A 17483-nucleotide genomic window follows, 5' to 3' on the forward strand; every position below is an offset into this window, starting at 1 on the left:
TATTTGTTCAACTATGTGCTTGTTGTAGTTAATTGACAGGATCCTCAATTAGCTGTGCCTATTTAGTATGCATAACTCGGGAGAGAGTGCATATTTAGGTAATTGTTGAATAACACCACTCCCAAAGTATATGAGGGATCAATAACTAAGGGTGTAAAGGCGGGATTAAGGATAATGAAGCCTTGGGTGTAATCTGAAGTAAGCCGTAATAAATAAAGCTAGCTAGCGTAACTCGGGAGAGTGCGTCTAGTAAATTGTCGTGATTACTCGGGAGAGATTTACGGTAATAAGAGTGCTCATGATTGATAGAGATTATTGCCTGAATCTAGGTGAAATATAACTGGAAGGGATTCAATCAATGGGGAAATCATAACCTTAGAACCTTCTCTTAATTGTTTACAAGTTAATCATAGTTAGTTTTCAGTTGCTTATTTACATTCATTCGTAGTTGGTAGAAATACCCTCAATTGTTATTTATAATGTTTGGGAAGTTGATTCCGTAGAATTTAGTAAGTCTAACAAGAGTAATTGATAGGTTAATTCCTTGTAGGTTCGACTCTGGGCTAAATACTCAGATTATATTTGCAACGTCCGCATGTCCTTTTTATAAGGCATAGTTGGGGGTGATCAAGAGTTATGTTAAAAAATTTAAAATCACTTCAAGAATGCAATAAACACTTATGGAATAGGTATATTCAAAATTTATGGCCACGCCATGTAATTACTTAATAATTTTTACAAATTGTGATCTTGAAACTATCATGAGAAGGAAGAAGGCACACGAGGCAATTTGTATAAATCAAAATCTGCAATGCATCCTAATTGAATTAAAACTTCTTCAGAATTTGCTAATTGCATCTGTCACTCTTGAAGTTACCATAACTGCTGCTCCTCTCTGGCTGATTAAACTAAACACTTCCGTCTAATCTTTCAACACGAAAGAGGAAAATCAAAAACTGGTATTTAACTATAAAAATAGTAAAACATCTAAAATATATTTAGAACTAAAAAAATTCACAAATAAAGCCCAGGTCTCCAAAATCTAGTCTATACCGACGAAGACACACATTCAATAATAATATACCAGAAAAAAAGAAGAAAATATTTAAAGTGTTTATTTGGAATATTTTTCCATAAAGATTTAAAGGATAAAAAATAAAAAGTTAAAGGCAGATTAGACCACATACAGTTTAATTAAGATTCAAGTAGAGCATAACTTGCTAAAGAAAGAAAAGAGAATTAACTTTAATGACATGAGGCGTAAACACTGATATTTGTGGTAATTTTTAGACTCGGTTCTGCAAAGAAGAATTGAAATTTGTCTAATATTTGACTTATTTTGGTTCCACAATTAACTTTTCGATTATCTAATATTTATAGTATGGAACTATAGATAATAAATATAGATTTTGATTTCCATTCAAATAATGAATGAAGGAATACGTTTCCTTTGCTAATTTGACCCTAAGAATGTCACGTTGACTTGGACTCTGCAATATTTGAATTGCTTTTACGGTTTTAGGTATTAGCGTTTAAGATATAATTTATTTATTGAAGGACATAACAGGCGGCTAATATTTTGGGGATATTTTCGTCTTTCAATATTTAACGTGAAACATTCGTGCTTTTATAATAACTAATCTTAGGGTACGTGTTTTTTGCATGTGTACTCCATCTCGATGTGTAAATATATTTAAAATAATTATATAAATATTCTATTAAAATTATGTTTGAGTTATAAAATAAAAATTTACATAATTTAAATAAAAAAAGAATTCGTTATATGTATAATATTAAAAATTTACATACAATTCAAATACTGAAGGATTTAATACATAAAATTTAATTAATTAAAAACTTCGAAATATAAGGGAAAAGTTAAATAACAATAATGAGTATACTTGATATACATAAATTAAATGATAGGGATGTAATAATAATATCTTTGTCTCCTCTGAAATTAGATGTATCATTTGAACTTGACGTGCAATTGTCAAGTATCCTTTTATTAATTAAGTATTTCTAGAATTTAATATTGAATTAAAGAGTATAATATGTACTTATTTTTTATACATAAATGTTAAATAATGAGTGTTTGTTTTTAAGATTAAAAGATCGTTCGATTTTATATAAGGATTTGATCTATCGATTTTGCATGAATTTGAAAAGAATGTCCTTTAACTATATCTTTTGAAAAATGTTATTATTTGTATGACCTAATATTAAATCTAAAATTATGGATATTTGTTACTCCATATGCTTTTGTCATAATTTCTCAAAGATTTACAAATTAATACAAATAACTTACTATATGAAAAATTACATTAAGTCATTTGGTGGAATCAATAGAAAAAGAAAAAGTTTTTCTTCTGTGAATTTTGTATGTAGGTGAACACAAAGCCACCAGATTTGGTAGGATTTTTAGAAGACATAATTGGGTGTTCGTAGGCTTTAAACTTGTCTCCATTCATAAAGACTTTAACGTTGAACTTTGTTTGAGAATAAAAGTGGCAAATTCATTAATGATCTCAAACTCCTAAATATAAGTAGTTTTTTTATAAAAGGAGATTTAGTGCATTTAATATTGTTATACAAAGAGATACATATTTTAAATAAGGAAAAAATTAATAATAAAAATCTTAGATAATTTTAAAGTCCTTCGGAAATAACTAAATTACTATTTTGTCTAATATATAATACATTTTTAAAGGTTTGAAAAAGAACGAAACTTACCAATTGAGGGGATTGAAAATCAAACGAAACTTTGTTAGTGAAGAAATTGAAACGAACTAAACTTTCCTAATGAAGGGATTGAAAAATTAAATGAATTCTCTAAGATTTAAGCTTTCCTTAGAATGATAAAATTATGACCGAAAAAATAGTATGCATATTATTTTTGACTATTCTTAGAATGCCGTCGTTGAACTCCTAGAATAGAAGGAAATTCAAATATCAAAGCTCTAAATATTAGGAAAATAATTCATTGACTACTCCTAAATATTAGAAAATTACTAAATAAATATTTTCAAATATTAGAAAAATAGTCAAATGATTATTTTATTTAGTGTGAACTCTATTTTTAAAGGATAAAAAAGGTGAACGACATTACGCTAAGGGCTTTCGTTCTTTTAATATAGTACTAGTCTCTATGTTCGTGCTTTACACGAATATGTCTTGCGTTATAAATTGTGAAACACGTAACATCCAGTTTCATAAAGTGATTCTTATTGAGGAATATGTACAAAGTACAAGAAGCAAATTCTTAAAGTAGTAGTAGTAACAGGAATAATAATAATAATAATAATAATAATAATAATAATAATAATAATAATAATAATAATAATAATAATAATAATAATAATATAGGTTAGACAGATGAGAATAATATATAGTTTTTCTGATCCAAAGAATATATATGTTTCAATTCAATGAAATAAGGAAAGGACAAAGTTTATTAAATAAGGTAAAATATATGCAAATTTTAGTTGAATTTGGTCTCTAATATTAGGCAAAGGTATTGAATATTACAATGTCATTCAACATAGATTTACTTCAGTATTAGAAAATCAACTTTGTAAACTTGGTAGGCTACGTAGATGTCCCAAAAGAATTTGACTCAAAATTAACTTTGCATATTTATAGTTTAAATCGAAAAAGAATTTCATCATTAGGTAATTTATCATTAGATCCTTAAATTATACAAATATTTAAGGGCATAAAAGTCGATCAATATTTCAGGGATATTTTAGTCGTTCAACACTTAGCATGAATTATTCGTGCTTTTATAATAGTATAGATTATTATAGATATAGAATATATATATATATATATATATATATATATATATATATATATATATATATATATATATATATATATAATATAAAATGGTCATTTATGTAGTTCCGCCTTCTCCAATCTTACGACGAATCTATATCTATACCTATCTATCTATCTATATCTATGTATCTATATAGATAGATAGATAGATAGATAGATAAATATAGATAGATAGATAGGTATAGATATAGATTCGTCGTAAGATTGGAGAAGGCGGAATTACATAAATGGCCATTTCAAGTAGCTCCTTTAACTTATTTACTAGTATTCGTACCCGCGCTTTGCGCGGAGAATATTAAATATAATTTTCATAAGAAATTATTACTTCAAAAATATGATAGATAAAAATGAGCATGCAAATACTATTATTTTATGAACATGTAAATGCACCGTCAATGTATATATGGAATGGAAAATAATAATAGCGGGAATTACATCACAAAACCTTGTAGCAACCACAAGGAGTCTTTACAATTTAACGTTTTCACATGGTGTCTGAGTATAATAATATGAGCCCATGGCAAGTCACCCCACTCTGTCATGTACTTTGATATTGCTTTATCATAAGAATCCTCTTCTAATTCATTCGACTGCTCAATTGCTCTCTAAATCACCTATAAAATAAAGTGAGAACCTTAATAGTACTTGTTAAGTGTTTTATGAAATTTTTCAAAACACTTGAAGGGGAGAAACTTTAGTTATAGTTCTATCGTATAAGTTCAAATTATCAGAAAAATATGATTACCCTACATTCATATTCACATGCTTATAAGTGTCCTAATAAAATTTGAATTATTAGAAAAGCTATGCACTGTTCCCTCTGAACTGCAAAAGTTGCCTAAAATCAACTTATCTCCTCTTTACTAACTGATACAATCGGAGTATCAATATCTCTATCAAAATCAACTTATTTCATCTTTAATACTTTTCATGGGGGGCAGATATTTTATCCTAATTCTCATGCTACTTTTTATTAGTTGGATGTTCAGCGCCCATTCAGTAGAAGTTACTCATCTAGAGATTAACATCAAATTACAGTTCTAACTCAACCCCTATACTTTATGCAATAATTTTGTATATTCTCACATTTGTATTTTTCTTGAATCCTTGCTATCCCAAAAGACAATTGTTAATAACTAACTGCACTTCTCCCATAATATGCAGCCTAGGCCAGAGCAGTAAATTGTAATTAAGGTGGATGGTCACACCAATCGAGTTTTCAATTGGGAGTACAACTTTATTTCGATACCATATTTCAAGTGCATAAGAAATGAGAAGTAATAATATAAAGGTGTGACAAATAGCAAAGCTTCTTTGGAACAATTCAAATGCCTAAGAAATAAGAAGTAATATCAATATAATTCACACAAATTAACGTAAAACTTAATTATTGAGAAATAGGAGGAGAATGTACCATAGAAATAGAAGCAAGCTTTGCCGAATGATGGAGGAGATCAAGTATGTCTTCTGCCACCGTATGTAATAGTTAAAATAGCATGGCAACATTACTGATTGTTTCCGTGGATCGGCCCAACCAAACAAAAATAAATGTTCAAAGGTAACCAAATTGTAGAGCTACAAAGTAATATTATTTTAATTTATGAGAATTGGTTATCTGTAACAGAACATATATATCAAAGGCTATTAAGTCTTTGAAACTTACGTTGATATGAAAATCTTAACATCACTAACATATTCCTTCAATTATTTTGTAGTCATAGGCTCATTGTTATTATATTATTTCTTAAATAAGTCCGTATTAGGAACACCTGAAGAATGATCTTCAGTTCCCTATATATGTATTATAAAAATCAGGCCCATAATTATTTTGATATAACATTCTCTGTTGTCCATCTCCATATGTCCTCTTTGGATCGGGTTTTGAGAACAAGAGGATTGCTATGGATCGATCGATTCTTTTGTAATCGAAAGGATCTGGATGACTTTATGTACATGTTTCTGCAGTTCAGGTACAAAAGAATAAGTGCGCTATTTCTCCCAAGCCCAATTATGAAGTTTATCTCTCTGCATTATTGGAAAATTAAAGCGTCCTCGATCGTTATGATCGTACCAAGGCTAAGAGATGTCTTTGTTATATATGGTATTCATAGGATTTATATATCTGCAACATTTGTTCTTGTGTCTGAAAATAAGTTGTACGTCTCTTTGTTATCAAAAGATTCAGTCTCTGTTGCTAAAAAATGCATAATTTCTTTTGAAAATACGCTAGAATCTTTGTACAAAACCAATAATAGCAAAAGAACAGAGAAGCGGTGTGATCTAACTTCATCAAACTATGTATCTCCACGCCAAAAAGAATTGCTACACATGTTCAGCAACCAATAAGAGAAAATATTCTACTGTAAGGTCGGTCAACTTCAAGCAGAACATACTTCTCTCCCCGCAGCAATACTGTGTAGAGACAAAATGCAGGAATAATAATCTGATGATGACAAAAATTGTCTGCTAAATTGAAATGGATAAATAAATAACTATTTTCTTGAGAAGTAGAATGTCAATAAAAATAAGTTATGACGGTAGATTAGAATTGTTATTTCAAGCCCGCGTTTGGAAAGACATCAATCGTTGGTGTAATAAACTGGTGGTTTTTTTTCTACTTCTTTGTAAACAACCAAGTCCAATGTCATTGTGGAGCCAAAAATGGTAGAAGCACATGTACAACTGTTATTACAAAAATAAAAGCAAACATGCATTATTAGTGAGAAAGCTATATGAGTTATTTGATTATTTCAATGTATAAGTTATTTGATTATTTCAATGTATATACTATAACAAACATAATTTTAAACAGAGATTTAATTGAAAAGCACAGTACCTCGGATGTGATGAACTGGTCTATATTAAGTTCCAGCTCATCTAATTGTGCTGGTGGAATATGTTCAAAGCTAGGATCCATTAAATGGTGAAAGGACCTCGAAGCTCCAGATTTTAAGGAATCCATATCTTCTATGCCACAACATAAACCTGACAAATAGAGGAATTACTCTGTAATAGTCATACATAAGGACGCCCTTCAAATAAATCGAAAGTGACTAGTTTTGCAAATGTAAGCCTTGAATATACCTTTTTCAACATTATAGATCATATACTCCAGGGATTTCAAGTCAGGTTTAATATCAAGTGTGGAAGTATCACCGGCATGGCATTAATTTATAAAATTATGCCAAAGATAAATTGCGGACATAATGTTGTAAATGTTCCAATTAGTAAAGCATCTTCTTCAATTACCAATCAACGTAGATATCAGTAATATAATCTTAATGAGTTTGACTGTATGAACTTGGCCAACAATCAATGCATTAGGAATAAAACTTACAAAAGCCTCTCTTTAAAATGCTTTTTAGCCAACTCTGTTGGCCGTATCGCTTTCTCAGTTTGCAAACAGCCCAACAGTAGCTGCACAAAATACATGTAATTAGGAGGAACATAAGATTCATGTTACTAAACTTTCTCTAGCAACAGAGCATTTGGATAGGAAATTGCACCAATTACATAGTCAGACAAATCCCAAAGAAATAATTATTGCTAATATTCCCTAGAAATTATTAGTTTTGGTTTGAAAGAGTAAATACATGATCTTTGACCAAACTATCAAATGCATTATATTAATGTTTAAAATGAAAAAGGATTCAACTTGTAGTAACTTTTGTAATGTTTCTACAACTTTTATTATAGAAAACTTCATAAACATATATCTGATTTAGGTCAAACAATAAGGAGCACATGAGTGCTAATTGTGGAAATATAGGTAAGAGTTAATAATAACTACTAAGTCTCATGAAGCAATCTTATACCTTCCAATCTGTAGCACAACTGCCAGCTCCATCAATTCTCAATTGTGATGCTAGCCTCATGACTTTTCTTATATCTATTATAAAAATAAGCCTATCTTATATGGATAACCTATCTACAAGTGGGTCCCTTTTGACATGTGAAGGACCTTAGGCCAAGCAACTAATATATACTAAAAAGCTTCTGAGAACATGTGAAAGAGGTGCAATATACATGGTAAAGCATGTGGAAGTAGGTGGGAGCATGCGAAATTAGAGGTGGCTGGAGTTATATTTGAACACCAACATTTACTCTGCAGGATATTATTGTATTGTTCCAAAACTTTATTAGTAAATACTACAAAAAAGGCAGCCGGTGCACTAAGCTCCCGCTATGAGATTATTTTTAAGCATTACATATCTAGTATACTAATCACGCTTTGTATATTTTTTTTAATCAAAATGAGCAGATCTCTTAGCATTCATATCTTCCTGTATGGGAACTGACCCTACAATACATGAGAGAAATAAACATGATAGACTTAAATATTGAGATTGAAGACCTGCAACTCAATCATTTGAAGATGCATATTTGCACAAACATAAATAACAAAAAAGGATAAGGAGAGAATTCTGCACCTGTGCGTCATTTTTTTTTTTTATCAACATCAGCAGATACGTTGCTATCCAGATCTTCATGTATGGTAATTAACCCTACAATACATGAGAAAAATTAGAAGAATGGCCTTAAATATTGATATTGAAGCATGATGCATATGTATGTCACCTACCAGTTAATCAAATTTTCTTTGTAATGTTTCCATTGGGAAGTGCTGGAATTAATGAGGTGGATTGGTCTAAGGATGAAGAATTGAATCAACGACTATTGATAAGAAGAGAAGAAAAGAACTTTTTGGGGCTTAAAAGTTCCCCATTAAGTTGTTATTTGCTAAAATAGCAGGTGGCGCGCAGCTTAAGGATATCTTGGTAGTGAAGAACATGAAAAGGAGGACAGAAAGTATAAACCATCAAGAGCTAAACTGTTGAGACCACCATCATGATTCACGTTAGAAGAAGGGGACAACAAAAACTTTGTGTTCACTGCAGTTTTTCAGAATTTCTACAGTAGGACTAAATCTGGAGGCATTAAGATGGCAAATGAGACTTTGCTCTGCTTCAACATAATTGTTCACCTTTATCCTTGTTATATGTTACTTTGTTTGGTGCAGAAGAAACCAATTATAGACTGAAGAAGTTTGTTTGTGGATTTGTATAAACGTTCAGTTGTTGTTTGGGAGCCAGGAATATGAAAATGCAATGGCTTGAAGCTCTAGCATACCGTAGAAGGAAAGAAAATTGCACAACTGAATGGAGCCATAAAATGGTTTGACAATACATTGGGAAAGCAGAGTTAATCATCACTGCGAAATGGAGTGCCCAACACAGATAATTATTATTTTTTTAACTCTTTCATTCCACTTCATTCACATACTGTATTTATTTTTCCCTCCACTTTAGACCGCTCAGATTTTCTGGATTTGAATGTTCCAGGCTGTATATTATTCTCTTTCGGGCACCTATGTTAGGTCCCTATAGAAAAGAAAAGAAACATGAATCTGTTTTTTAAATTTAATGTTACAAGTTGGAGAAATTGTGAACTTTATAAAACATGGTAATAATGGAAGAGAAGAATTATCGAATAATTCTGCCTCCACTTAAGGTTTTTAATTTGTTGTCTGGTTCGACAACAAATTAGTTCATGCAATATAAGCCGACTTCTTGTATCTTGGTCCTAAAAAACGTATATATTTTTCAATGGAGGCATGTATACGATCATCCTAAAAAAACGGATTCATTATTAGGATATATCATATTGCTAATACATTGCATTATGTAGGAATTAGTGCATCATTGCGAAGCCAACTTTAAGAAACAGTAAGAGAAATACTTATACTACACATGATCATTTCATATATGAGCCAAGATAATGTTGAATCTTCCTAAAAATAATTAAAAGTGTTTTAATAAAGTTAAAATGTACCATAGGCTAAAACATGTATTAAAATCAGATAATAGGTCAATTATGATAGTTTAAGCGACCGTGCTAGAACCACGGAATCCGGGGGTGCCTAACACCTTCCCTCGGGTTAACAGAATTCCTTACTTAGAATTTCTGGTTCGCAGACTTCAAAAGGAATGTCGAAATCTTCCTCGATTTGGGATTAAAAAATAAACCGGTGACTTGGGACACCAGAAAACAAATCATCCCAAGTGGCGACTCTGAACAAAAAATGAATAATTAATCCCATTTCGAATAATGTCACTTAAATTGGAAAAACTCCCTTATACTACCTTCGGGTGTGTAAAAAGGAGGTGTGACGCTCACCAAATAATGCACCCACCCTTTATTAGTTCAAAATCAGCCTGCTTAATTTTGTTAATTTAAGTCTGTTGCCATCAAAATATTAATTGTGAAGCTTAAAACAATTATCTCTTAATAAAGCAAGGAAACATGGAATCAAAAAAAAACTTATTCTAGCCATCAAAACCCATCCAAACAGATTAAACTAAAAAATATATATATAAACAATAATTTGCAACAAAATGGAGTAAACAAATATTGCCAAGGCATCTTGAAACAGAGCAAAGAAGCATCAGTTCAAATATTTAACGAAACAGAGCAACGACAAATTAGCGAAATAATGAAATCATGATATTAAGCAAAACAAAAGAAGAAAAGAAGAAATAGACCTCAAATAAATCTGAAATTTAAATGAGTGGCAGCTTAGAAACGCAAAAGTGACAAAACCGCGAACAAGATCTCCACCGGAGAGCCCCGCCGGACATCTCACTAAACTCAACCCGTGATTTATACCTTTATTAATCTTGAGAACGAAAGAAAGAGATGGAGACAAAAACGGGTAGAGACGGAGTTTTGGGTGATTTCGATTAGTAGACAATAATATGGAGATCAGCTTGTCAACCAATCGCAGAGGAAAAAGGTTGGGTGTTATGGAAGGAAATTAAGAAGAAAGATCACTAAGTGTGTCAATTTGCTGTCCAAGGTGAGTGATGCGGCGCTAAGGATTTTTCCTATTCTTTTCTTGTTCCTTCCGTTCTATCTCCTCTCTACTGTATATCCCTTTTTAAGTATCAAAATGTGAGTGTCTAGAAAGCCTTAAACCATTGATATGAGAATGTTCTCACCAAAATGCCTATGTGCTCACATGGAATAAACAAATAAGGACCCAACAACAAAATGGAAAGCCACGTTCAAATTTTGCATTCTACTTTTTGCGCTTTTCATTCTTTTCCTTCAGATATTCTTTCGTTTGTTTCTTTTTGGTTGCTTTGTTTGTTTGTTTTTCTTCTTTTTTTCTTCTAAATTTGAATTAATTTTAAACAAAATAGCTTCACAAATTACTAATTATCTAAGTACAATAGGTAATATTAAAATAGAAAGAAAATAATCATATTAGAAAAATCTAAATCCTACTTAGCATTCGCTAAAGATCTACAACTTAAAAATTACACTAAACTAAGTAAAACTATTTTGTGAAAGTTTTCTTACTATCCTTTGTAAAATAAAATATCAAGACTATTTTTTGTATCTTTTCAAAAATAAAACTAACTAGACAAAATATCAACTAGCTAGAATAACGGAAAATATTTTTGTAGTTTCTTTTTTTTTAAAGATAAAATAAAGTAAAGAGAGCGATACTAAACCTAAACTGAATATTTACGCTAAAATATGAAAAAACTTGGGGAGTATCAAAAATCACATGTCTACACCCACCACCACTCTTGCATCATTAGTGGGCAACGCTACAGCTTCTACCCATTTGGACAGGTAATCCACAACAACAAATATGTACTTATTGCCAAAGGAGCTGACGAAGGGTCCCATGAAGTCAATCCCCTAGACATCAAACACTTCCACCTCTTGAATCGGGTTAATGGGCATCTCATGGCGACAAGAAATGTTCCCGGTTCGCTGACATTCATTGCAGCCCTTCACCCATTAGTGCGCATCTTTAAACACTGTTGGCCAAAAGAAACCGGCCTCTAGCACTTTCGTAGCTGTCCTGACTCCTCCAAAATGCCCTCCATACGCCGATGCATGACATGCCTGCAAAATAGAAGATTGTTCTATCTCGGGGACGCACCTCCGGATCATATTGTCAACACATATTCGAAACTGGTAAGGTTCGCCCCAATAATAGATGCGACAGTCACGATAAAACTTTTCTTTTGTACAGAGGAAAGATCATAGGGAACTATACCGCTGGCCAGGTAATTTGCAAAGTCTGCATACCATGGCACTTCCTCAAAACTAGTAGCGAGCAGCTGCTCGTCTGGAAAGGTTTCAAGAATATCCTCAAACTCAATTGAGTTTTCAACTCCCTCAAGTCGTGATAGATGGTTAGCGACTTGGTTTTTTGTGCCCTTACGGTCACAAATTTCAAGGTTGAATTCTTGCAGTAGCAACACGCAACGAATTAGGTGTGGCTTAAACTCCTTCTTCTCAATCAAGTACCTGAGAGTTGCATGATCAGTGTATACAATTACCTTAGAGCCAATAAGATACGATCTGAATTTGTCGAAAGCAAACACCACGGCCAACATCTCCTCCTCAGTCACAGTGTAGTTCAACTGGGCTCCACTCAGCGTTCTACTGGCATAGTAGATTGGATGCATTAGCTTGTCTTTCCGCTGTCCCAGCAGTGCCCCCACTGCATAGTCACTGGCATCACATATGAGTTCGAATGGTTGCTTCCAGTCGGGGGCAACAATGATGGGTGCTGTGACTAGCCTCTTTTTCAACTCCTCGAATGCTACCCTGCAATCATCAGAAAACAAGAAGGGGTGATTTTTTTCTAACAACTCACAGAGAGGGTTGGCAATTTTTGAGAAGTCTCTTATGAATCTCCGGTAAAATCCGGCATGCCCAAGGAAGCTCCTTATTGCCTTGACTGAAGTTGGAGGTGACAGCTTTGTTATCACGTCAACTTTAGCATGATCCACCTCGATTCCTTTACTGGACACCCAGTGCCCCAAGACTATGCCCTTTTGTACCATGAAATAGCACTTCTCCTAATTAAGAACCAGGTTAGTCTCAATACACCATTTCAGCACACGAGTCAGATTGATAAGGCACTCATCAAATGAGTTCCCCACCACTGAGAAATCATCCATGAATACCTCCATTATGTCCTCCACCATGTCAGTGAATATGTCCATTATGCACCTTTGGAATGTGGCGGGTGCATTGCATAGGCCAAAGAGCATCCTCCGAAAGGCATAAATGCCATATGGGCAAGTGAAGTAGGTCTTCTCTCTGTCCTCTAGTGCAATGGAGATTTGATTGTACCCTGAGTACCCATCCAGAAAACAGAAGTGTGACCTCTCTGCCAATCTGTCTAGCATCTGATCAATGAAGGGAAGTGGGAAATGGTCTTTCCGGGTGGCTAGATTTAACTTTCTATAGTCCATGCAAATTCTCCATCCCGTGACGGTTCGTGTTGAGATCAGTTCATTATTATCATTTTTGATCACCGTCATGCCACCCTTCTTAGGCACATATTGCACTGGGCTAACCCAGCTGTTGTCAGAGATTGGGAAAATGATTCCCGCATCTAACCACTTTATCACTTCTTTCTTCACCACTTCCTTCATGTTGGGGTTCATCCTTCTTTGGTGTTCCCTGGAAGGTTTGTGTCCCTCTTCCAGCAGAATCTTATGCATACAGTAGGCGGGGCTGATCCCCTTAATGTCTGCCATGTTCCACCCAATGGTAGTTTTACACTCCTTGAGTACCTGCAAGAGTTGTTGTGCCTGCACATCTAACAAACTAGATGAGATAATAACATGTAATGTGGAGTCAGGTCCAAGGAACTCATACCTGAGATGGGCGGGCAGTGGCTTCAATTCCAGCTTTGGTGGCTCTTCGATGGACGGCTTGGCTGGAGGAGTTTCTCTATTTTCTAAGTGCTAGGGCTCAAATTCAAGAGTTCTATCCCAGAACCCTCTGCCCTCTAACGCCAATACCCATTCTGCCAGTTCTTCGCCATTCACTTCAACTAAATTAATCAGACATGCAGCAAGAGGGTCCTCAATAGTCAGCATTTCATCATCAGTTTCTACAATTACATCCACGACATCAATAAGAGAGCAATTGGCGAATTCACTTGGTCACCTCATAGATTTTTGCACATTGAATGTTATCTCTTCATCTTTTAATCTCATCTTGAGCTCCCCAGTCTCACAATCAATAAGAGCTCTCCTAGTGGCCAAGAACGGCCTTCCCAAAATTATGGGAATTTCTTCATCCACCTTGCAGTCTAAGATCACAAAATCTACAGGGAACACAAATTTTCCTACCTGAATCAGCACATCATCTAGGATACCAGAGAGTCTTTTTACAGTCCTGTCAGCTAGCTGCAACAACATAGAAGTGGGTCTAGCTTTTCCAATCCCTAGCTTCTTATAAATCGCCAGGGGCATAAGATTTATGCTGGCCCCTAGATCACAAAGTGCCTTAGCGAAAGCAAAATTACCAATAGTACAGGGAATTGTAAAGCTCCCTAGGTCAGATAGCTTTTCCGCAATTGGTCTAGTCACCACTGCACTACAGGTCTGAGTAAGAGTCACCGTGGACAAGTCTTGGAAATTGAATTTTCGGGACATTAAGTCCTTCATCATTTTTTCATACCCAGGCATCTCTTGCAAAGCATCTATCAATGGAATGTTTACCTTGATTTATTTCAGCATCTCCAAAAATTTCTTGTATTGCTCCTCTTTTTGGTACTTAGCCAGCCTTTGAAGGATTGGTGCGGGAGGTCTCTTCTTTCCAATGATTTGGGACTGCTCTTTATCAGCTGCCACCTCAACTACCTGTTCCTGGGTTGTCTCAGCTTCTTTCTCAGTCTCAATCTGAATGTTATGTTCTTCCTGGGCAGGCTGGAGTGTCACATCTGTCAATTTCATTGACTCATCTAGTTCAATGGGCATTGGTATGAGTGTCTCAGCCTGTCTGTTTTCTCGAGCCCTCTCTTGCTCCACGTCTAAATCTCTGCCATTCCGTAGACTCACTGCCATCAACTGCTTCGGGCCTTGATTTTTTGGGTTTATTTGAGTGTCTGCAGGTAATGTCCCATGAGGACGATTGTTTAGAAACATCGAAATTTGGCATATCTGCACTTCAATATTCTTGATAGCTGAATCATATGCATCTAGTCTCTTACTAATTTTTGCATTAGACCCAATAATCTGCTGCATCATTGCCTCAAGTCTAGCAAACCCATCTTTTACCGTCCATCATGCTGCTGCTGAGGAGGGTGATGCCCCTGCTGCTGATTCTGATTGTTATATCCCTGTGGCCTTGGGTAAGGTGTCATATTGTTTGGAGGTCTCATACCTCCCATGTTCCCATTGTTGAACTGTGGCTGGCCTGGCTTGTACGACTGATTTTGCTGACCCCAATTCTGACCACCCTGTCTCTGGCCTCCATAATTAGACACGTAGTTCATGTCTTTAGGGTAGTAATGATGATCATGTTATGTATTTCATTGGTTACCAATTGGCTGACTAATGCAAGATGTGCATAAGCCCACATTGGTAGTATCTACGATGTGTACTTGCTGCTTCTGTCCTGACTCTTCCACTTTTTGGTGAGTATACTCATCTGTGTCAATAAGGTTGCCATATTTTCAGCCATAGAGTTGGATGGATCTAAGGGCACTGAGTGCACCACTGGAGTGATAGGTGCATTCGTGATTGTCCATCCTGAATTCTGTGCTATCTTGTCAAGCAGACTCTGGCCTTCTCTCCATGTGTTTGCTCAAAAATGCTCCACCAGCTGAAGCATCAACAATGTTCTTCATGCTATCTGACAATCCCATGTAAAATCACTGCCCCAACATCAGATCTGGAATACCATGGTGCGGACATATAACCAGCATCCCTTTGAATCGTTCCCATGTTTCATTCAGTGTCTCCATTGGTCTCTGTTTAAAACTCAAAATTTCATTAATTTGTTGAGCAGTCTTGTTGGGTGAGTGGAACTTGTTCATAAATTGCTTGACTAACTCCTACAAAGTTGTTATGGAATTAATAGGGAGTGAGTTTAGCCAGGTCTGGGCAGCTCCTGTCACTGAGAATGGGAACAATAACAACTTGATTGCTTTCGGAGTTACGTTGGACTGCCTTTGGGTTTTGCAGATTGACAGAAAATTCTTCAAGTGTTGTTGAGGATCTTCGACTTGTGACCCCAAAAATAGTCCCTTGTTTTGCGACAAGTGCAGCATGTTATTCGTGATTTGAAATGATTCCACCTGTATGTTTAGTACTACGATCGTTGTGGCCAGATTTTCAGCTGTAGGTTGTGCCCAGTCATAGAGAGCAGCCTCTGGCACAAGAGGTGCCACTGGCGCTATTGGTACAGCTGGGTCTACTTCGTGATCTCCCATGTCTGGTTCGAATTGTTCCGTTGTTTGTTGTTGTTTGTTTTTCCAGTTGGCCCGATTCAAGGCCTTGAAAACTTTCTCGGGATCTGATAATGATTCAAATACTTCACTAGTTCTCGATGAGTTTCTAGGCATGCATCTGTACAACCAAGTCAACAAATGTTAAAATTTCAATGTATAGATTAGGTGTAGAGAAAACTGACTACGCTAAGAATTTTTGTATTTTGTTCAATTGAAATTGATAACACCGTTAATTCCCCAGTAACGGTGCCAAAATTTGATCACGTCCAACTATGCCTTATAAAAAGGACACGCGGACGTTGCAAATATAATCTGAGTATTTAGCCCAGAGTCGAACCCACAAGGAATTAACCTATCAATTACTCTTGTTAGACTTACTAAATTCTACAGAATCAACTTCCCAAATGTTGTAAATAATAATTGAGGGTATTTCTACTAACTACGAATAAATGTAAATAAGCAACTGAAAACTAACTATGATTAAGTTGTAAACAATTAAGAGAAGGTTCTAAGGTTATGATTTCCCCTATTGATTGAATCCCTTCCAGTTATGTTTCACCTAGATTCAGCCAATAATCTCTATCAATCATGAGCACTCTTATTACCGTAAATCTCTCCCGAGTAATCACGACAATTTACTAGACGCACTCTCCCGAGTTACGCTAGCTAGCTTTATTTATTACGGCTCACTTCAGATTATACCCAAGGCTTCGTTATCCCTAATCCCGCCTTTAAACCCTCAGTTATTGATCCCTCATATACTTTGGGAGTGGTGTTGTTCAACAATTACCTAAATATGCACTCGCTCCCGAGTTATGCACACTAAATAGGCACAGCTAATTGAGGATCCTGTCAATTAACTACAACAAGCACATAGTTGAACAAATAGAGATTTAACTTGCAAACTATATTAACATAACAAGAAGTTCATCTTTCAATAGGTTCCATCAAAACCCTAGACTAGGAAATTAGCTACTCATGACAAAACAAGATAAAACTACTAAATTATTCATAATGGGTAATTGTAAGAAAATAAAAAGAGATAGAAAAACTCTAATGTTTGGTTGATCTTCTCACACTTGTTCTTACCTTCAAAGTAGTCTAAAAACAAGCTTAACACAATCAGGGCGAGTTTCTAGAGCTTATAAGGGTTTGGAACAAGTTTTCCCGAATTTACACTTTGGTCCCCAAATTCCTGGCGAGTGAACAGTGCACCGGGGTCGTGGCAAGACCGCAGCTCGACCGCGGTGAACGCTGAGCATTTTGCCTTGATGCTTGATCTGCCGCGGTTCCACCACGGTCGGGTGGAATTTGCTCAGTCCATTTTCTTGCTTCTTTGTGCTCGGGTATTTCTTGAGTGGGCGTT

General features: G+C 34.9%; 1 protein-coding gene and 1 non-coding gene across 12 annotated transcripts; one reads left to right on the forward strand and one right to left on the reverse strand.

Moving 5' to 3' along the window:
* Positions 1-6031: 6031 nt before the first annotated feature.
* LOC107779802 (flap endonuclease 1-like) lies at positions 6032-10897 on the reverse strand. Of its 11 annotated transcripts, XM_075257161.1 has the most exons (8): positions 10383-10873; positions 8423-8488; positions 8271-8345; positions 7901-7945; positions 7656-7746; positions 7178-7257; positions 6677-6825; positions 6032-6252 (listed from the first exon to the last, which is right to left on the reverse strand). In XM_075257161.1, the coding sequence occupies exons 5-8, from the start codon at positions 7685-7687 to the stop codon at positions 6163-6165; spliced, it is 351 nt and encodes a 116-aa protein (XP_075113262.1). In that variant the 5' UTR covers positions 7688-7746; positions 7901-7945; positions 8271-8345; positions 8423-8488; positions 10383-10873; the 3' UTR covers positions 6032-6162. The 11 variants fall into 11 exon arrangements, 7 of the variants coding, with proteins under 7 accessions (XP_075113262.1, XP_075113260.1, XP_075113258.1 ...); XM_075257159.1 differs by lacking the exon at positions 7901-7945 and having other exon boundaries at positions 6032-6522; positions 7656-7729; positions 10383-10897; XM_075257157.1 differs by lacking the exon at positions 7901-7945 and having other exon boundaries at positions 6032-6522; positions 7656-7729; positions 8423-9221; positions 10383-10897.
* Positions 10898-15563: 4666 nt separating this feature from the next.
* LOC142162543 (small nucleolar RNA R71) lies at positions 15564-15670 on the forward strand. Its single transcript, XR_012693792.1, has one exon. It is a non-coding gene; the product is annotated as a small nucleolar RNA R71 (small nucleolar RNA).
* The last annotated feature ends 1813 nt before the right edge of the window (positions 15671-17483 follow it).

The sequence above is a fragment of the Nicotiana tabacum genome, chromosome 7 (genome assembly GCF_000715075.1).
Source record: "Nicotiana tabacum cultivar K326 chromosome 7, ASM71507v2, whole genome shotgun sequence".
NCBI classification, from domain to species: Eukaryota; Viridiplantae; Streptophyta; class Magnoliopsida; order Solanales; family Solanaceae; genus Nicotiana; species Nicotiana tabacum.